Genomic DNA, 21,953 nt, shown 5'->3' with positions numbered 1-21,953 from the left:
TCATGCCTCCAAATGTGGCTTGATTTTCAGTTTCCTCTTCTGTAGAATGGGAATTTTACAGATCATATTAGGGAAGGTAGGTGGCACAGTGGATAAAGCAGCAGTCCTGGAGTCAGGAGGACCTGAGTTCAAATCTGGTCTCAGGTACTTACTAGTGACCCTGGGCAAGTCACTTCACCCTGTTTGCCTCATTTTCCTCACCTGTAAAAATGAGCTGGGAAAAGGAAATGTCAAACCATTCCAGTGTCTTTGCCAAGAAAACTCCAAATGGGGTCATGAAGAGACTGAACAACAATAGAATGGAGATAGTAACACCTCATGAGGCAGTTGTGACCAAAGCCCTTGGTAAATCATAAAGCACTATGTAAATATAATTTATTGTTACTATTGAGAGGCTGCAGAGTGCAACAGATAGACTCAAGATGATCTTGGTTCAAGTCCTATTGGGAGCGAGTTATTCTCACTGCAAAGGCAATTCCCTAAGGTTATAAATTGCCAAACAATTGCCAATTTACATTGGTAGGAGTTCTTCCTCACCAGAGACTGTTCTATGTCAATAAAAGGACAACTTCAGAACTATCCTCCCCCTTCAAAGAAGTTATTATTGCCATTGTACATTATAGTTATATGTGACTTCTCTTCCTGCCTTGGCTATCAACTCTATGAGGATACCGACTGTATCTTATTTAAGCTTACTACATTCCAGAGCACCCAACACAATGTTCTCCATACAAAAGGTACTCAATAAATGCTCACTGGAACTGAAATGAATCATTGACCATCTGAGGTGCCTGATCTCCACCCATTTAGCATTTCTAGGAGATCTATTAACATTTTTGCTGAAGCATTTAACACATGAAACTTGAAGGCTTTCAATCATCTCCCAAACTCAAGCTCTTGTTGGCTTGTTGGTAAAACGCCATACCACTCCTGGCTGTAAGGCTTTGCCAACTGGCAGCTGCAACTATCAGAAATAATACCTTGAACCTATTCTCAGCTCTGCCTTCTTGACTGCTCTCTGAGGAGCCTAATAAATGAAGTCAGTGAAGTGGCTCAAAGTCAGAATCAATGAAGTAAGGATATCTTAGAGCAAGGGTTCTTAACCTTCTTTGTGGCATGTATACCTCCAACAATCTGGTGAAGCTATGAGTCCCTTCTCAGGAAAATGTTTTTAAATATATAGGATTATAAAGGAAACTAATTTTATTGAAATAAAAATGCATTTTTTTTCATCCAAGTTCAAGGACCTTGTCATTCCCCTAAAATCTTAGGAGTCCCTTTCCTAGAAGTAGATAATTTTAACAACTTTTTAAAAAATAGAGTTCTACACATCTCTAGCACCTTCTAAAAATTATTTCCTAAGTCAAAATACCAATACAACAGAATGTAGGCCCTTTGAAGATATGGGCTATGCCTTTTTCAATTCTTTACATGCCCAGTGTTTTGTACACAGTAGGCATATAATAAATGTCTGATGAATTGAAATAGTTTTCTAAAATTTTTCACTAAATTGTTATTTAAATTAAATCGATTTAATTTAAATAAATTAAATCGATTTAATTTAAATAAATTTATATTAAACTAAGTTATGTTTTCTGTTTGAACACTGAGAGATTAATTATTACTCCAGAATTCTCTGCTTATATTTACAGCTGGCGGTTGGCAGAGGGGTTAAAGGGCAACCTTTGGAGTCAGGAAGTGCAACTGTGCCTCATTTAAATCCAATTCACAAAAGTGAAGGCATCACCCAGTCATGTTATTGGTCCTCTTCTGAAATGAAAAATGAACACTCCAGGGATGAAAAACTCACTGCTCCCTGAGGCTGCCCATTGCATTGTTAGATAGTTTAAATCCCTTCTATTGAACTGCTTTTCTCAACTCTCATTTTCAATTCAATTCAACAAACATTTATTAATTATGTGACAACAGCAAATAAGAAAAAAAAGACATTCCTGCTCTCCAGGAACTTATAATCTAATATATAATATTAACTATATATAATGAATAATTAATTATATTTGTATATAATTATCTAACATAATATTATTATTATATTATTATATAAAACAACACACAAAAGGAAGCTAGAAGGGATGGAGTACCAGGGAGGGTCCAGCATAGGGCATCATGTTTATTGGAAACTAAGCACAACTACAGATGAAAAACGGAGAGCTAGCTGAAAGTCAAGATCACAGCACTCTATAAAGAAAGGCTTTGGGAGGAGTTTAGTGCTTCACCTCCCAGTCCTCCAATCAGAGGGAGTGGAGGCTGAGGCAATTGAGAAGGTGTTAAGTATCCAAAACTGAATCCATCAGTATGATGTTGAGATTACAGGTAATCACCTTATCCCGTGTGTGGTTATAATGTTCCTGGAGTACAGACCAGGCAGAGTACAGGTTTGGGAAAGGGCCAATGTCCTCACTGTCAAAACAGGGAAGACAATACAGTCTGCAGGCTACAAGACAGTGAGCTTGACTTTGATTCGTGGGAAAATTCTTTAAAGAATCTTTAAAAAGATGGCTCATAAATATCTAGCCCACCCATCAGGCCCTTTTGTGATCTATGCTGCTGCTTTGATAGGGACAGTGGCACACTTGACTTCACAAATATCACATCCAAATAGCTCCACTTCCATCATTAAGAACTCTAAATTTCCTCTGACCATAAGTTCCTTTCAATTAATCCACCCCCTCCCTCTTCTCTCCTATACTATATCTTGAAACTCCTTTACCTTATTCCCTATTCACTCCTCTTTCGTGTTAGTTTCTGATAAAAAGTGGCCCTTCTCATCAAAGCCAAGCCCTCTTACTTGTTCCATTGACCTCATTCCCACCTGCCCCCTCGGGCAAACTGTCCCCAACATAGAAGAAACCAGTAGATAAGGAGAGACTGTCCTCTGTGTTCCCTACTATAATCATGCCCAGGTCCCACCCCACCCCCAATTCTTTAAAAAAAAAAAACAACTTTATTTGACTCTACCATCCCACAAAGTTATTCTCCTCACTTTTACAGTCAAACTTCTAGGAAATGCTTTCTACCTACATTCACTTCTCACTCTTCAACTTTTTGCGATACAGCTTATGACTTCATCACTATAACTGCTCTCTCCAATTTCCCAAGTTACAGCAATCTCTTAATCGCCAAATCCAATAACCTTTTCTCAGTCCACACCCTTCTTGATCTCTCTGTAATTTTAGACACTTCTAACCTTCCTTTCCTCACGAGTACCTCTTCTTTGAGTTTTCATGACTCGTCTCCTTCCTTATTCTCTTCCTTTCTGTCTGACCACTCCTTCTCAGTCTCCTTTGCTGGACCCTAATCCATGTCACATTTTCCTCTAGGTGTAATCACAAGATTTTGTCCTGGGACCTCTACTTTTTTGTTCTCTACATTCTCTCCCTTGGTGCTCTTATCCGTATCTGTGGGTTCAATTATAATCACTATGCAGACAATTCCCAGATGCATGCACGCAGCCCCCAGTCTCTTTCCTGAACTCCTGTCCCATACCAACTGCCTATTAGACATTTCCAACTGGCATCTTAAGCATGGCTTTTCTCAAGACAGAATTCATCTTTTCTCCCAAGTCCATCATCTTCCTAACTTTCCTCTTTTTGCTAACAGCAGCAACACCGTCTTTCCAGTCGTCCAAGTTTGCAACCTTGTATTCAAACTCGACTCTTCATTTTCTCTATTCAATCAGCCAAATCTTGTTGATTCACAACATTTCTTACATCCTTCTATTTCTTTCCACTCACAAAACACCTAACCAAGTATGGGCCCTCATTACCTCTCACAAGACTACCACAACAACTTCCTAATTGGTCTCCACACCTCAAGTGTCTCCCTTATCCAATTCATTGTCCACAGACCTGAGAAAGTGGTATTCTTAAAGGATAGATTTGAACATGTCTCCCATGCTCAAAAATCTCTAGTGCCTCTAAGATATAATGCAAACTTCTGTGTTTGTTGGATAAAGCTGCTAACAATTTGGCTAGAGCCCGAATTTCTGGTATTATTAAACTCCATTCCACGACATGCTCTCTGTGGTTCAACCACACTAGCCTACTAGTCTCTCTGTCTCTAATTCTCTCATTTCCTCAGTCTCTCTCTCTCTCTCTCTTCTTCCCTCCCCCACATACATATCTCATTCCATTTCTCCATGATATACCTTTACACAGTTTGTCTATACCCCCCCATAACTGAAATGAACCTCCACCTCATCTCTGCCCATTAGAATCCCTGGCTTCCTTCCCTTAACCCAATGAACTCATATTTTTTTTTTTTCAGAAATATTTGTATTTACTTCTGTGTGTACACATTCCTTTCTCTGATGGAACATAAGCTCCTTATGCCAGGGCCTATTTCCTTTTTTTGTCTTTGTACTCCTAATGCCCCTATAGTACCTCAACTTATCAAGTGCTTAATGAATACACACTGATTCATAGATTTCTTATGATTCTCCCCTTTGATCCTACTTCTACTCTCTGAACCTACAAAAGTACAAATCAACAATTTGGCAAAATTTTTATTAAGTGGCTGCTATGCTTAAGTTGCTGGGAATACAAAGATGAAGTAAGACAACAGTCCCTGTATTCAAAAAGCTTACAATATAATGGCGAGATAAGACCTGGATGCAAATAAGTTCTCTTCCATATGATATATTTTATTTGAAGACAGCAATTAAATTCTCATTGTTTTCCATGTTCTCTCCCTTTTCCTTTCCACCCAGTAGTGGAAGGTACCAATCTATGCACTGTGAGAGGCAGCAAAGTATGATGAAGAAAACACTGACCATGGAGTCAGAGGACCTGAGTTTAGGTCCTAAATTTGCCATTTCTGAGCTGTGTTACCATGGGTAAAGTTATCTAACATTTTTAGAACTTAGTTTCCCCTAAGAGCCCTTCCAACTCACTCATACTACAAATATCATAAGCAAATGCAGTGATAAAAATGCTGATAGCTCCAGGGAAAAGTTGTGCCAGGTTACTTGGAAACTAGAACACTCACATCTCCTGAGAACTGGCTTTGAGAATTGACTTTCTTCTAAATGCTGCCAAAACCTAATCAATATCTGCTTGGCCTTGGTTGATTTCAGATGGCAGCTATGATTCTCAGTGAACCACAAGTCCACTGTGGCTGACGGTCTTTGCTCCCAGGAGGCTCAGGCCTGGAACTTTGAGATGCATGTTTCTCATGTATCAAGATTGCAAACATTCAGTGAAGTTAGAATTGCAAACCCTATTTAGGCTTTATGCATTGTTCACATTGCTTGTTTTCTTTGAGGACAATTAAATTACTAAATTAAATATTCATATGAACTCTAGATACCTACTACTGTCTAACCACAAGGTATCTGAAGTCACATGACTTCATAGTCTTCACAATGGTCAAAAGTCAGTGGCTTTACTAAAAAATGTTCCCTAAACTACTGAGGTGCTTACTTAAGACAAAAAGAACTTTTTCAACTAAGGAACTTTTTTTCAATTATCTTTTTTCCTATGATTAATCAAACTTTTTTGATTTGAGCAGGAATTAGAATAAGAATAATCTTTTCTTGCTGAACTACCACCTTGGTCTTATATTAAAGAAATAGCCCCAATACTAATTGGAAGAAAAATTAAAATGAGGTAAACCTTATTTTTCTCAAAAAAATTTAAAAAATTTTATCCAACCACTTCCTTTCTCAACAATTTTGCCTATCTCCCTGTTTCCTAGCTTAGTGAATTCAAACTCTTCTGTATACATTCTGTATATATTCAACTGCCCTTATCTCTATTCCATTTTTTTCATTTATTGTTATTCGTTAACAACCCCACATACACATCTCCAGATATCTCATTCCCTTCAACTGCAATATCTCCTCTCCCATCCTTTCTACTAATTCACTGGATCTGCTCCTTTAAAAATACTACTTAATGCACACCTGTTGAAAGACTTTCCTGAATAATACTATCTATCACCTTTATACTTTATACTACCTCAGCACTTACTCAAATAGGTCTAAGATCTCCAGTCCCAACCTCTTCATACCTATCAATCCCACAAGCGTCTTGCCCATCCCCTCCCATGTCTGCCACAGGGATTCCATGCAATATTCTGGAAAGCAGTCCTCCATTTCTTCTTTGGAATGTGTTTTAGTTTGATCATGCCCATCATATACTATAACCACTGCCCTTAGGTGGTGCTCATTTTCAGTTCTTTAGAGATTGTAGTGTTTGTTCCATGACAAAGCAATCATACCACAAGAGCACTGGATTTGGACTTGAAGGAGCTGGTTTTAGATCTGAGCTTTGCCACTTACTACCATTAGGACAATGAGCTCCAAAACCTCCTTTTAAGGAGGGGGATCCAGGCCAACCATCTCTTCATTTCCTACCTGACTACACTCCTTTTGTTATCTCCATCATTCTTCCTTTTCCTCTACCCCTTCCTTTCAGCTTCCTGAGTTAGACTGTAAGCTTCTTGAGAGCAGGAACTATTTTTCTTTTATGTATTTGTATTGTCAATGTTTAGCATAGTGCCTGGCACATAGTGGGTGTTTAATAAATATTTACTGACTGATTACCAGGGTAACCTTGTGCAAGTCACTTAGATCTCTAGCTCTTGGTTTTCTCATCTGTAAAATAAGGAGGTTGGACTAGACCTTTAAACTCTCTTATATCTCTAAATCTGTGAAGCTACGTGATCTTGGCATTCTGTGAACAATACTGGAAGAATACCAGCACAAAAATATGGGCCTTTGTTTCAGTGTCCTATTAACATGCTAGTTTTGTAAATTTTCTTGAATATTCAATTGAGATGTGTGTATCTATGTCTACATACCCAAGCAGATTGCAAGCTACTTGAGAACAGGACTGTTCCGTATTTTATTTATAGTTCCTAGGAGAGTGCTATATATATATATATATAGTGTGCTCTTAATAAATGATAAAACCAAACAAAAGTTGGTATAAAGTGGCTCCAAATTTAAACTTTAAGCACACCCAAATTCTCAGGCTTTATCATCCCTGTAACCCAAAAGCGTTACAGCCTGAATGTTCATGGCTTTTCCCCAGAATGCATTTTGCCAAGTTGACTCCAAAGCTATATCTTAACTCAGTGGAAGGAGGGGGATTTTTGAATGGGATGGAATGAGATGCCTTTGTCATCCTTTCTCGAAGCTCAGACACCACACTTCCTTCCCTACATTTGGTTTCCATTTGGTTTCAGTGACCTCTTCAAAATGCAAACGTTATTCATTAAGATACAACTGACATTGGATGGTTTACATCCAGTGAATCAATTCTTGGAATATCTGTAACAGGATGTGGGCCCCCAGCTTACCACTAATACCAGTGGGCTTCATGGTTTCCTCATGCCAAGGGTACATGTCAGGCTGCTTACCAGTGTTCTAACTTCATCCTTCAGGAATTCTGAATCACCCACACTGCTCATAAGGAAAAGAAGATACAAACATGGTGTCCAGAGACACGTTCTTGGCCTGAAACTGTCTTTGGAGCTCATTCCATACTTAGACTAACCTTTCATGTCTAAAATAATGGAAGGTAATTATGACCCCCCCCCCACTAGCTAAAGAGTCATAGCAAAGAGAAAAGCGGAGGTCCTCTGTTGATTGTCTCCAATATATATTCTGTCTTCACATATGTTATCTTATTTGGTCCTCACCACAACACTGCAAGGTAGGTACTATTTTATAGATGTGGAAACTGAGGCTGAGAGAGGGTAAGTGCCTTGCCCAGGATCACACAGCTAATAAGTGACTACGTCAGTCTTTTTGATTCCCAACTGAGAAATTCTATTAACCATACCACTTATCTCTCTTTGTTTCCTTGGGGAGCCTTCCAGTGCCCCAGGCTCTGGAGATAAGGCTTGAGGAGGTGAATGGCTACCACTATTCCTCCTGGGCATAATGAGGAAAGCTTGTTTGCACATAGTTATTTCCATTATACCCCATTAAATTGTAAGCTCCTCGAGAGCAGGGACTATCTTTACTTCTCTTTGTAGCCCCACGGCTAAGCACAATGCCTAGCACATAGCAGGCAACTGAGTTTGTTTGGTTTGATTTGTTGCCTAATTGGACAAAATGGATTTTTAAATCATCTTGCTTATTGTGATTTCCTTTTGGTTTTGGCAAGAAATAAAGATAAGAATAATCCATTTCTGACCGCAGGATAAGAGAACTAAGACAAAAGATTTAAATAGAGAACTAGGAAAAAACATTTTTTTTTTGAGACAGTTGGAGCAGGGTAGATGATGGGGAAGGACTGATTTGTTTGGAAATTAAAATTGTCTGAGATCATGGGATCATCATAGGATCATATGTTTAGGGCTATATGGGAGCTTAGAAATTATTTCATGTAATCCCTTTATTTTACAGATGAGGAAAAGAAGGTTGAATTAGTAAGGTAAATTGTTCAAAGTCACATGTGACCTGATTATTTTAGATAACATGACTATTTGTAACAGCATTAGTTATTACAGTGTTAAATCTCCCCTATGCCAATTGGTATTGAAAGATAATCTCCCCTGTTTTACTAGTGTCTTATACATAATAGGTGCTTAAGAAATAAAATATTAGCGGTGTGAATTTGTCATAGTCACAATCCACTCACCTAGGGATTCCCCCCTCCCCGTGCCACCTTCCTATCTCTCACCACTTCAAACTGGGCTCTGAGTCTGTAGCACAGGGTGCTGGTATACTGTCTGAGCCAATAAAGGAAATTGCTTCTGCCTGAAGAACCTGAGGAAATCTATATAACATCACTCCAGGTAGTACAGATTTCTTCCCAAGATTCCATCTTAATTACGAACGTTTATAAAATTCTTTAAGATTTTGCAAAGGACGTTACATATGTTACCTCATTTGGTCCTCACCACAACCCTGTAAGGTAGGTACTATTTTACAGATGAGGAAACTGAGGCTGAGAGAGGGTAAGAACCTTGCCCAGGATCACATAGCTAATAAGTGACTATGTCAGAATTCAAACTCAGGTCTTTTTGATTCCCAACTGAGAAATTCTATTAACCATACCACCTATCTCTCTTTATTTCCCTGGGGAGCCTTCCAGTGCCCCAGGTTCTGGAGAGGAGGCTTAAGGAGGGGGAGGTGGATGGATGTCACTATTACTCCTGGGCATAATGAGGAAAGCACTGTCCTTTAGACTGAATTTGCATTGAAGAAGTATGCAGATGAGAATAGGGGTGGCAGAAAACAAATAGATGAGAGGTTGTGAACCCTTTTGGGATCACTGACCCCTCTTACAGTCTGGTGAAACCCACAAACCTCTTCTCGGAATGTTTTTGAAGGCATTCAATAAAATTCATGGGATTATAAAGAAAAACAGTTATACCAAAATATAGTTATCAAAATATTTTTTAAAAAGTTCACAGATCCCAGGTTAAGAACCTACGAACTAGATAATATACCTCAAAATGATGTAATCCTGCATAGTGCCACATTGACAGTAATCCTAGAAAGCACAGGACATGTATTTGTCAAAACCAGCATGTTAATTTGCTTATTTGCAACTGACACAGATAATCCTCCAGGTCTACCCACAAAGAATTACACAGGCACAAGGGATATACATGTTCTTAAAAAATACACGTGTGTATATGTTTATGTACATACACATATATAGAAGACATATATGCATACATATAGAAGATATATAGGAATATGTGTATGTGTGTGTATAGACAGACAGACACACACACACACACACACCAGAGGAAAATCTTCAAAGATTGTGTCAGACTCCTTCCTAAAGTAAACCACTGCTTAGATCAGTCTGCCACATTTTGAGACAGTTGGCACCAGAGGACCTGCATTAGCCAACTTGCCTTTCTCCACGTGCAGAAAGCCAGTCTTCCCCTGGATGCCAGCTTTTGCTTAGCCATTCACTGAATGAAACCAGGATGCCAAGTCAGAAAATGTGACAGCTATGTGAAGGAAGCCCTAGCCCCAGGGATTCCATCTAGGATTCCTATAACTCATCCAGTTGTCTGTGCCTCAATGACAACTCCAGTTACTGCCTGTTATGCCATTGGTAACAAAACATCAGCTATCTATATGGCACCACAATTGGAATACCTCTTCTTATCAAGGGCATGACAAGCTGGCAACACTGGCTTGCTATGGAGTTTTGAAGCAATGAATGACTTCATGTGCCATTAAAATAGACATAGCATTCACAGATAATGACATAGCTTATTGAGTTCTGGAGACTCCAGTTTTCAGAAATTTTATTGTTGGAGGTGACCCTCTCAATTCAACAGTGGCATCTCAAAGCAGAATCTGAGTTTGAAGAGTTAGGAAGGAGGACTTTCAATTCCATAAAGACTCCCTTCATGGCAGAGGTCTTAAGAAGAAAACCAACAAGGCCTTCATGCCCCTTTCCATTAGAGACATGGCTTAAAACCTTCTGGGGGGGAAAACAATATAACTTGCTGGCAAAGTACTGCCCACTACTTCCCTCCACCAAATTAATATTCCACCCCCCCCCCCCAGGAAACTTTGGAGCAGAAGACATATTTAATCTACTGTGCCTCTGGCGATTCTTCTGTGCTAGATGTTATTAGACCTATTTTTTCTTTCTTCCCTATAAGAGCAGTAATCATTCCCTCATCTACGAGGGAAATATATAATCCAGCTGTGGCCTTTATAGTAAAAACACAACATCTGTTGATCATTGGTAACACTGGTCTAAAGGCGGCTAAAATCTGGACAGATTTAGGCGTTTTAAGACCCAAGTAGCACATGTAGCAATCCTGTCTTGCACAACTTTTTTTGAGCTGGCATTTGAACTTTGCCAAAAAGAGATTGCCTTGAACCCAGTTAGATGAAGTGCATAGAATATCCAAGCCTTAGGGCACAGACTCCTTTAATATCATCCCAAAATCTTAGCAGCTCTAAGCTGTGGCTTGCCTGGGCCATTTTATAAGCTCTATGTTTTCCTCTTTGGTGTGCCCTTTTTCATATGACACCAGCAAAGGGGAGGTGAAGCTCAGGGCTTCCAATGGCATCCAGACATTCAGCTCAGTGAGATGGCATTCTACTCTAGCGGTTTAGGGAGCCACATACTTTTTTCCTTTAGCTATGAGAATGGCAGGGAAGTAAAATCACCATTTAATTCAGTTTCCCCACCCTCGGAGTCCATAAAGCAAAGATATTCCTGGGCACGGCATGAGAACATTTTTGGAACCTTTCCATTCTTTCCCCTCCCCACTCTCATCAGTCCTTAAATAAAGCATCTCATTTCTAACCCCTGTACAAATTACTCAATTCACCTCATTCAAATACCCAGTCCCAAGCACACTTTAGTTTTACATGGGTGCATACAGATAGAAAAATGCATGTGGTGACCTTTATGCACACGTCTAAAGAAAAAGGCAAAGCAAGCCCTTGCAAACTTCTTTTTTCAAGAGCATGCCAATATAGCTACTGTGCTGGAATGCTCCCCAACCCCAACCCCCAAACTCTGGTTCCCCCTCCATTGCCACACAATAGAGCAAGTAAAATGAAACCAGACTTACAGCTATGGCTTGCAGCCTTTCCTTGTGCAATTCTGCTTCCGCCATCCTAGAGAAGAGGACACGGGAAAGGGGAGAAAAAAGGGGGGGGGGGAACACCGCAGTCACCAAAAGAAACTGAGTTGCACCGCGGGGTATTTTTTGCACCGAGCCTGGCACTGCTGCTAGGGGAAGCCCCAGGCCCCTTCACAAGCACCGCAGTCGACTACCAAGCTCACGGGAAGCTCATTTTCGTCACTGGACCGTCGCCTCCATGCCTGTCTCCCAGCTGTACTGCTAACTGCATTTCAACGCGGCTTCTGTGTTCCGATGCTGTCACACAAGCCATGGATGTGGGCTGGGAGCAGCTGAGCAGAGGGATAGCTTGCATGGCTAGGATGATTTTTTTTTTTGGCCCTGACGTCTCAGCTTATTTGCTCCGCCTCTAGGGTGTTGGGTCACGACAGGAGTTGAACATCAAGAGAACGCATAGTAATCAGAACCTGCATGAATGCAGGGGAATGAGACAGCTGTAGGACTGCAAGTCTCTGATGAAGTGTGGGGGCTGGGGGGTGGGAATGGGGGCGAGAATGGAACTCGCTAGACAAATTCTTTTGAAAGGGATTGTGTTCTTTTTTTAAAAAATGGCTTATTTGGGAATCAAACTGCAGTCGGGGACAAATAACGGAGAACATAACGGGTGGTTATTGCTATACAAGGGACATTAGGGCGCAGCAGGTGGTATACGAAAATGTAACACTGGGCTTAACTTAAAAGGAGGAATGTGGCTGGGTCTATTCTGGGTATGGATGGATTGAGGAGTGCTACACAACTGGGGTGGGGTGGGGTGGGGTGAGGGGATCCTCTCTGTGAAGGATACCTCGGGCTGAAGAGTCAGCTTCCTTGCAGTCGTTGTAGCCCTGTGGACTTTGCAGCAGACAGCAATGGCTTAAATCTACTGCCTTGGCTTTGTATAAATTTGCTCTTACTAGGTTCGCGGTATTTGTTATATTTACTCTCCTTCCTCAGTAATAGTAACCCGGGTTTTAAAGTCAAGCAAATTTTTAGATGCCCTTTCCTCAGGCCAGCTAAAGCTGTGCCCCTCAGCTCTGCTCTTCCAACTCTCCCAAGTAAGGTTTAACGTTTATGGTTCTAGAAAATTTGGGCCACTTAAATCCTAATAGTCCACACTGAAAACTATTCCTCTGCAGTGTCCAAAAGAATACTGGGCCCAACCCAACAAAATTATTGACTTAGTGTTTACCTAAGGCTTGGAAAGAGCAAAGGTGCAAAGAGCGGGAGTTTACCAGGCACATGTGCCCTGAGACACAAGTTCTTTGGCAAGTCTAATACTGCACCCAGGAGAGAAAACTCTTGGCTAATTTGATTGATTGATTTGTTTTTTCGGGGACTTTTTTTTTTCTCTGTATCATTTATTATTTAGGCAAATCTGTATCAGAATTTGCTTTTATTGTCCCCCAAAGCTCCTCTCTTCAGCTTTTGAAATGTTTTATTTTGCACAGGCTGCCGCCCCCACCCCCAACAGTCTGCCTCCCAGCCTGCAATGCACTACTTCCATGTGTCCACTTCTTAGAATCTCTAGTTTCCTTCAAAGTTTAGCTGGAGTACCACCTTCTACACCAGGTCTTTCGGATTCCTCCCCCTTGTAGTGCCCTTCGCCAGTACTTTGCATTTAAGCTACTAAAACTTAAAATGGCTTTAAGACTTTTGGGACAACTTGTATGTTGTCTCCTGTTGTTTGTCTTTCATTCCTGAAGAGGACCATGACATCAGGGAAATGATGCCATGATATGCAAGTGAAATTGGATTTAAATGAGGGAGAGATGTGCAAAGTCACCAGCCTCACTTTCTCCTCTGGAGCCTCTGGGTCCCCTGGTCAGATATAGATCAGGCCCTAGATGCAGTGGGAGATTTTGGCTTTTTTAAGCTAAAGTCTTTCCCAGGTCTCAGTTTGACTGAGGCAATCCCATTCAGTGATTAAGGCTAGGTAAGAAATGAGGCAGAGAATGGCCTCTTTACCTAGTCAAAAGAAAAAAAAATCATTCTGGGAGGGGAAGATCCTCAGGGTTTTTGGCCAAAAAAGAAGCAATTACTATTTACGTTCACTCTACTGCATCCGGGGCCATCTCCAGTCATCCTGATCTATATCTTGCCGGAGACCCAGATGGCTCTGGAGGATAAACTGAGGCTGGTGACTTTGTACAGCCCTCCCTCACTTAACTCAAATTTCACTTGCATGTCATAGCTGCACCTACCTGATGTCATGGTCTTCTTCGAGAACAAGGACAAACAATGACCTCTGTGAGTAGAAAGAGGAGCTACCCCACTGGTGACCCAAATGGAACTAGGCAGTTGGGCAACACAACCCTTTCCCCTCCCCTCCCCTACCCTCCCCTTTCTTCCACTCCCTTCCCTCCCTCTCTCCTTTCTCCAATCCTCCCTCTCCCTCCTCTCTCCTCCTCTCCTCCCTCCTTCCCTCTTCCTCCTTCCTTCGTTCCTTCCTTCTTTTCCTTCTTCTCCTTCCTTCTTCCTTCCCTTCCTTCCTTCCTTCCTTCCCTCCTCCTTCCTTCCTTTCTTCCTTCCTTTCCTTCCTTTTTCTTTTCTTTCTCTCTGTCCACTGGACCCAGATGGCTCCAGAAGAGAAAGTGAGGCTGGTGACTGCACAGCCCTCCCTCACTTAAATCCAATTCACTTAACGTGTCATAGCTTCATGTCCCTGATGTTGTCTCCTACAATAGCAGGCAAAGCAGAGACTGTTTCATTTTTTTACCTTTGTACCCCCACCACTTTGTATGGTGCCTGGCCCACAATAGGTGTCTAATAAATGCTTGTTGATTGATTATTAATAAGTGGGGTTAGATATTATTAATAGGTATTAATCAATTTTAATAAAGTAACTGAGAAGATGGCCTAGTCGGGGGTGGAGGGGGCAGGAAAGAGCCTTTGAGAGAGAGTAGTTTTGGGGTAGGTAACTTCTAAATTTTCTTGAGTATGATTTATTATGAATGAAATGAGAGCAGGCCTTGGGTTTAAATGAATAAATTAACAGCCCCAAATATAAATGCTTGTAGTCTTTTTAACCTGTAACACAGACAAGGTTATTCTAGGCAAATAGATTATCTGGTCTTCTTAGAATACTTCCATGTCAGGACTCTGCTATCTTAGTCTTAGAGCCCCTGAAAACCATCCCAATGACAGCATTTCCTGCCCAATGTTTCTAATTCCGGCTTGCAAATCAACACTTTCATTCTATAATCCATTTGTTAGTCATGGTTACCATGGTTTGTTAATATTTCTCACAGTTTGGGGGTGTGGGATAAGACCATAAAAAAACTTCTGACTAACAATTACAAGCAATGGTCTTAAAACTATCAGCATTTACTATAAGCAAAATTACTAATTTTTCTTTTTTGCAAAGCATCAAGTGTGTATTTTGTTGGAACATAAATATACATATAACATATATTAAATAATTCATATTTATATAACACTTTCAGATTTACAAAGCACTTTCCTCACAACAACTTTATGATGTATGTTGCACCAGAGGCCTACCTAGAGTATTGGTATGCCAGTGCCACAGGGCACTGAATTTATTTACTTATATTTAAATCAAAGGTTTTTTTTTTAATTAACAGAAAGCAGTTTTCTCTCCCAATCCACCTCCATCCCACTAGGAAAAAAGAAAAATAAATTCCCTGTAACAAATATGCATAGTCAAGCAAAATAAATTCCCTCATTAACCTCATTCAAAAAATGTCTCATTCTGCCCCCTGAATCTATCACTTCTCTAAATAAATTAAGAAACCCTAAGAAGTTTGTCTTCGGGCCTGTATATACCAAAGTATTCATAGCAGCACCTTTTGTGGAGCAAAATCTGCGAACAGGAGAGATGCTTATTAATTTCAGAATAGCTAAACACATTGTGGCAGATATTACTAAGCCAAAAGAAATTATAATTAGGAAGGATTCAGAGTAGCATGAGAAGATTTATCTGAACCACAGCAGAAAGAAAAAAGTAAAACCAAGAGATCAATATATACAATGCCTACAACAATCTAAAGGAAAAGAATAACGCACCAAAAATATGACTACTACATGATTATAATGCCAAGATTGGCCCTAAAAAAAGATTAGAAAATCTCTTTCTCTCTCTTCTGTCTTTGCTGAGGTTGGGGCCTATGGTGTAGAATATCCATGTTCTTTATTACAATGAATGGCCTACTGGGTAAGGGGCAGGGGAGGTGAAGGAATATATATTTGGAAATGAAAGTGATGTTAATAAAAATTACAGATTAAAAAGAGGAAGCAGAATTTGTAAAAAACAAAAATTCAGTTCTCCACCCCACCATTTTTTTTAACTGTTTCATTCTTATGCATACTATCTACCCCTAGAAGGTCTGTGCCCACCCATGGCTTTACATTGTCTAAATGGTGGCTCTCCAAGATCTGTTAGCTCAGGCTTCACTTTCCTCCCTTCTCAATCTTGATTCTAGATACAGGGCTTCCTAACCTCTTTTTGTGTCAGGAATCCCTTTGGCAATCTGGTGAAGCATACAGATGCCTTCTCGGAATAATGTTTTAAATGCATGAAACAAAATACATAGAATTACAAGAACTCATAATATTGAAACACAGTTATCAAAAGTTTTTAAGAGTTTATGGGCCCAAGGGGCAGGTAGGTGGTGCAGTGGATAGAGCACCGGCCCTGGATTCAGGAGGACCTGAGTTCAAATCCAGCCTCAGACACATAACACTTACTAGCTGTGTGACCCTGGGCAAGTCACTTAACCCCACTGCCTAACCAAAAAAAAAAAAAAAAGAAAGAAAGAAAGAAAAAGAGTTTATGGGCCCAGATTAAGAAACTCCATATAGTTAACCAATTCAACTTTCCCCTAAAGCTAGACCTTCCTCCATTCCAAACTACAGGCTATTGAGTTTGACTTTTATTCCAGGGAAAATTATACAATTATTATTAAAGAGATGGCTAACATCTAGAAAGGGAAGCAGTGATTACAGAGGGCCAATATGGCTTCATCAAGAGCAAGTCATGCGAGACTAACCTCAGTTCTTTCTTTGACAGAATTACTAAGTTAGTAGATAAGAAGAGTTCTGTGGATATAATTTACCTAGATTTCAGCAAAGAAAAAAAGAAAAAAAATCTCATTCTCTTTTTATGTATTTTTAAAGGGAATAGCAAGTTGTACATAATAAATTTGCAGTTTCATGTACAATGATATTTTTTTTCTATTCTACTATGTTATGAAAATGCTTGTTTTATTTCTTAAGTTCAGAATAAAATAAATTGAATTAAAAAAAAAAAGAAATTCAGGCCATTTGAGAAAGTTAACACTCTCCTGCACTGTTTTGCCATGCAATATCTCATAAGCTCATGGCCTTTACAGAAGAGTAGACCCCCCAGACTGAATTTTTTCAGGGGTTAGTCAAGGACACTATCTTTATAACAGAAACAAAGTGGGCCATGATATGAGTTAGATTCTCTCTTCTCCCCTTGCCCACTTTTTGTCCCTTCTTAAGCTTTGATCAGTTATAATCTCAAAGATGCCAAAGTATTGATCAAAGTGTAGAGTTAAGAGATAATGCTTACTTCCTCACCAATCATTGACATAAAATCTCAAGGAATTGTGGAAAATTGGTGAAATAACTCATGAGAGATGAAACCTTTCCTGTATTATAAGCATAAATTGAGAAGCCATTTCAGCCTTCCAAGTGTACAGCTATCCTAAGGCCTTGGTAGCTAGGTAGAATATCCTTCAGTAAATCCAATTTGAATACGTAAGTTTTATCCATGAGCCCATGGATATCTCTTTTTCTTTTTTTTATTAGTTAATTTTTAATTTTCAACATTCACTTCCACAAGATTTTGAGTTTCACTTTTTCTCACCATCTTTCTCCTCCCCCTACCCCAAGATAGCATGCATTCTGAATATGCTTTCCCCCAATCTGCCCTCCTTTCTATGAACTCCACCCCCCCTTCTATTTTCTTACAGGGCAGGATAGATTTCTATACCTCATTGCTGTATATCTTATTTCCCAGTTGCATGTAAAAACAATTTTTAACATTTGTTTTTAAAACTTTGAATTCCAAATTCTCTCCCTTCCTCCCTCCCCACCCACCTTAATTGAGAAGGCAAGGAATTCAATATAGGTTATGCATGTGTATTCATGTAAAACACTCCCATAATAGTCATGTTGTGAAAGACTAACTATATTTCCCTCCATACTACCCGGCCCTTGTTTATTGTATTCTCTCCTTTGACCCTGTCCCTCTTCAAAAGCGTTTGTTTCTGATTACCCCTCCTCAAAACTGCCCTCCCTTCTATCTTACCCCTCCCTTTTGTCCCCTTTCCCCCTATTTTCCTGTAAGGTAAGATAGATTTCCGTACCCAATTAAGTGGGTATTTATTACCTCCTTAAGCCAAATCTGATGAGAGTAAGGTTCACTCATTTCCTCTCACCTTCTCCCTCTTCCCCTCCACTGTAAAAGTTTTTTCTTGCCTCTTTTATGTGAAATAATTTATCCCATTCTACCTCTCCCTTTCTCCTTCTCCCAGTACAGTCCTCTCTTACCCCTTAATTTTTTTTTAGATATCATCCCTTCATATTCAATTTACCCTGTGCCCTCTGTCTATATATATTCCCTCCAATTGCCCTAATACTGAGAAAACTCTCATGAGTTACAAATATCATCTTTCCATGTAGTAAACAGTTCAACTTTAACAAGTCCCTTATGATTTCTCCTTCCTGTTTACCTTTTTGTGCTTCTCTTGAGTCTTATATTTGAAAGTGAAATTTTCTATTCAGCTCTGATCTCTTCATCAAGACTGCTTGAAAGTCCTCCATTTCACTGAATGTCTATTTCTTCCCCTGAAGGACCATACTCAGTTTAGCTAGGGTAGGTGATTCTTAGTTTTAATCTTAACTCCTTTGACCCCCAGAATGTCATATTCCAAGCCTTCCAATCCCTCATTGTAGAAGCTGCTAAATCTTATGTTATCCTGATTGTGTTTCCACAATACTTGAATTGTTTCTTTCTGATTGCTTGCAATATTTTCTCCTTGACCTGGGAACTCTGGAATTTGTCTATAATATTCATAGGAGTTTTCCTTTTGGAATCTCTTTAAGAGATGATAGGTAGATTCTTTCAATTTCTGTTTTACTCTTTGATTCTAGAAAATCAGGGCAGTTTTCCTTGATAATTTCTTGAAAGATGATGTCTAGGCTCTTTTTTTGATCATGGCTTTCAGGTAGTCCAATAATTTTTAAATTATCTCTCCTGGATCTATTTTTCAGGTCAGATGTTTTTCCAATGAGATGGTTCGCATTGCCTTCTATTTTTTCATTCTTTTGGTTTTATTTTTCTTTTGGTCTGTTTTTTTCTTTCACAACTATGACTAATATGAAAATATGTTTTACATGATTGCACATATATAACCTATATCAGATTGTTTGCTGTGTTAGGAAGAGGGGAGAGGAGAAAAAAATTGTAACTCAAAATTTTGTAAAAATGAATGTTTAAAATTGTCTTTACATATAATTGGAAAAAATAAAATACTATTTAAAAAAGATTTTTTCCCTCACAACTCCTCCCTTTCCCTAACCTTTCTATTTTTATCAAAGGCTCCACCATCCTTTAGTCACCATGATTTTTGATCTAGGAGTCATCTTTGACTTTTCACTTTCACTCACCCCTCTAATCCCGTATCTAATCAGTTGCCAAATTCTTAATGTCTCTGGTCTCACTCTCTTCTCCCCTCACTCAGCCACCATCCTCAGTCAAATCATCATCCCTTCTTAACAAAGCCATTGCAAGGCTTTGGTCTTCTTGTGTCTAGTCTTTCCTCTGTCTGATAACATCTCCTACAAAACTACCAAATTGATATTGATAATATTGCATCGCTTCCCTGCTCAAGAAATTCCCTGCTGCCTCTAGAATAAGATGCACACTTCTCTATTTAGCATTTTAAACGCTTCACAATCTGCCTCCATACTGCCCTTCCGAATTGGTTACACAATACTCTCTTATCACCTAAGTCTATGTTTCAGGCAAACCGATATATATGACACTCCATCTCTCACTTCCATATTTTTTGCATAGGCTCTCTCCCATGTCTAATATCTGTTCCTTCCTCACCTGTACTTCTTGGAACTCCTAGCTTCCTCCAAAGCTTAGCATAAATACCACCTCTTTCAAGAAGTATCCTAATTTCTCCAGTTGGTAGTATCATCTTGCCTCATCCCTCAAATCACTTTGTATTCATTTTGCATATATGCAGTTTACTTCTACTATGTCCACCCTCTCTCCCATTTAAATGTAAGCTCCTTGAAATCAGGGACTGTCTTGGCTTTTGTATTTGTATCCCCAGTGTCTAACACAATCTCATGTGGTACATGCTTAATAAATGCTTATTGATTAATATTGGTAGATAGTACAAATATTATCCTCATTCTATATATAAGGAAATGGGCCCAAAGAAGTTAAGTGACTTATACAAGGTCACATAGCTGGGAGAGGGATTCTACCAAGACTTGAATCTGAATTGTCTACTTCAATATATGGTGCTATTTCCACTACATCATCAGAATTTCAGGGAACCATAGAAGACATGTGTGACGGGACTATGAGGTAAGTGAGGTGGAAAGAGTCTTCTGGCTGTTTGATTACACACAGCTTGGGTAAAAGGTCCTTTAAATCTCTGCTGTACATGATGACAGGAGAGATCCCATAATATAAAAAGGAGATAGAGTCAATGTAGACCTTTTCCCAGTAAACTGCAAGACTACCTCAAACACTCCATTCCCTAAAACCTTGATCTACTAGCTTTCTGGTATTCATAATAATAGGTAACATTTATATAGTGTTTACTATGTGCCAGGTACTGTGCTACATGCTTTATAATTATTATCTCACTTGATCCTTACAACGACCCTGGGAAGTAATTGCTATAATTATCCCTTTTTTACAGATAAGGAAACTGAGGCAGACAGTTTCCCTCTTCGCAGGAAGCTACACATATCTGAAACGTCTTCTACTGCCCTTGGACTATCAGATATAGCTGTGAATTGAGAACTTTATTTTTCAGGTGATTTTGTTTTTGTTGTTATTGTTATTGTTTTTTTTGTCTCAATAGAAAAGGGGGATAGTGGGAGGGAAACATTAATTTTAGAAAATACTTGGGCAGGTGGAGCCAAGATGGTGGAGCAGAAGGAAACAATGTAGCTGAGGTCCCATTCACAGTTCCTCCGAAAAGACCTAGAAAATGCAACAGGCCAAATCCTGATGGAGAAATTTAGAAAGTCAGAGTGACTCCTCGTCTGGTTCAGGTCAGCAGAGAGAGACAGACAGGATGTCTGCTCACACTGAGGAGTGGTCAGCCAGGAACATGTTGGCAGGGCACTCCAGGGCCTGTATGGAGGCAACCCCTAGACTTGGGCCAGGGCATTGCTATGGGTGAGGTACTACTTGGGAGCTACTTTATTGCCCATTACCCAATCATGGGTCACAGATCCAGGGCTCAATGAGAAAGGAACCTGTGTATGGCAGTGTTCCCTTCCCTGGATAAGGAGGCTACCCCTGGGCAGCATACTGAGAAAGGAGGAATTTCAGAAGACAGTAGCAATAGTCGTGTGGCTCAGACCCCAGGCACAGAGCAGTGTCTCACTTCCAGCCTCTAGCCCAGACAAATAGTCAAGATAAGGAGCCTAGGGAGGCCCTCCCAAAAGGAAGCCAATAATTCTGCCACTCTGTACCGACAAAGCTTTCCAGCTGGCTGATAGGGGTGGAGTCCAGCAGCAGTCTCCTCTTGCATAGACCCAAACTCAAGTCAGGAACTTGCAAGAGCTCAGACCAGGGAGGCAGCAATCAGACTTTGCCTCACATCAGATGACTTTGGGAGCACTGAATGCTTACAGAAGCCCAGCTTGTCCCTGAGATCCTGGAATAACAAAATACTGAATACCCCAAGAAAGCAGCAACAGAGCCAGCCCAGGCCTTCCCTCCAGAAGTGAATCAGACCCCAGACCTAACATCAAGTCCAAAGTAAGGAAGTAGGCTGGAACAATGGGCAAACAGAAAAAGAACCCCAACATAATGAACAATTATGGTTGCAGAGAAACTCAAGACACTCAAACACAGAAGAGAATGATTTTAAAACATCAGCAAGTACAGTCTCAAAGAAAAACACAGCTGGGCACAAACTCAATTAGAATTCCTTGAAGAGGTGAAGCAAGAGTTTTCAAAAGAGTTTTCAAATGTTTTTATAAATGGAATGAGAGCATTTGAGGAAAAAATAGAAAAGGAATGAGTTATGGAAGAAAGATTCAGAAAAGGAATTAACAATTTGGCACAAGAAAAACCTTGCCCAGGCAGCACACTCCCTGAAAACTGAAATGGGCAAAAT

General features: G+C 39.9%; 1 protein-coding gene across 2 annotated transcripts in view; it reads right to left on the bottom strand.

The window, feature by feature from the left end:
* The window catches only part of PALM2AKAP2 (PALM2 and AKAP2 fusion), a 262,368-nt gene extending 250,376 nt beyond the window's left edge, over positions 1 to 11,992 (bottom strand). For both annotated transcript variants that reach the window (XM_020976223.2, XM_020976226.2), the window contains exon 1: positions 11,536 to 11,992. In XM_020976223.2, the coding sequence (XP_020831882.1) occupies positions 11,536 to 11,580 (45 nt within the window). In that variant the 5' untranslated portion in view covers positions 11,581 to 11,992. The remainder of the gene's footprint in view (positions 1 to 11,535) is intronic.
* Between the last annotated feature and the right edge of the window lie 9,961 nt (positions 11,993 to 21,953).

This window comes from Phascolarctos cinereus, unplaced genomic scaffold (assembly GCF_003287225.1).
Source record: "Phascolarctos cinereus isolate Bilbo 61053 unplaced genomic scaffold, phaCin_HiC Scaffold_4;HRSCAF=312, whole genome shotgun sequence".
In the NCBI taxonomy this organism is placed as follows: Eukaryota; Metazoa; Chordata; class Mammalia; order Diprotodontia; family Phascolarctidae; genus Phascolarctos; species Phascolarctos cinereus.
This window is presented reverse-complemented; position numbering and strand designations above follow the sequence as displayed.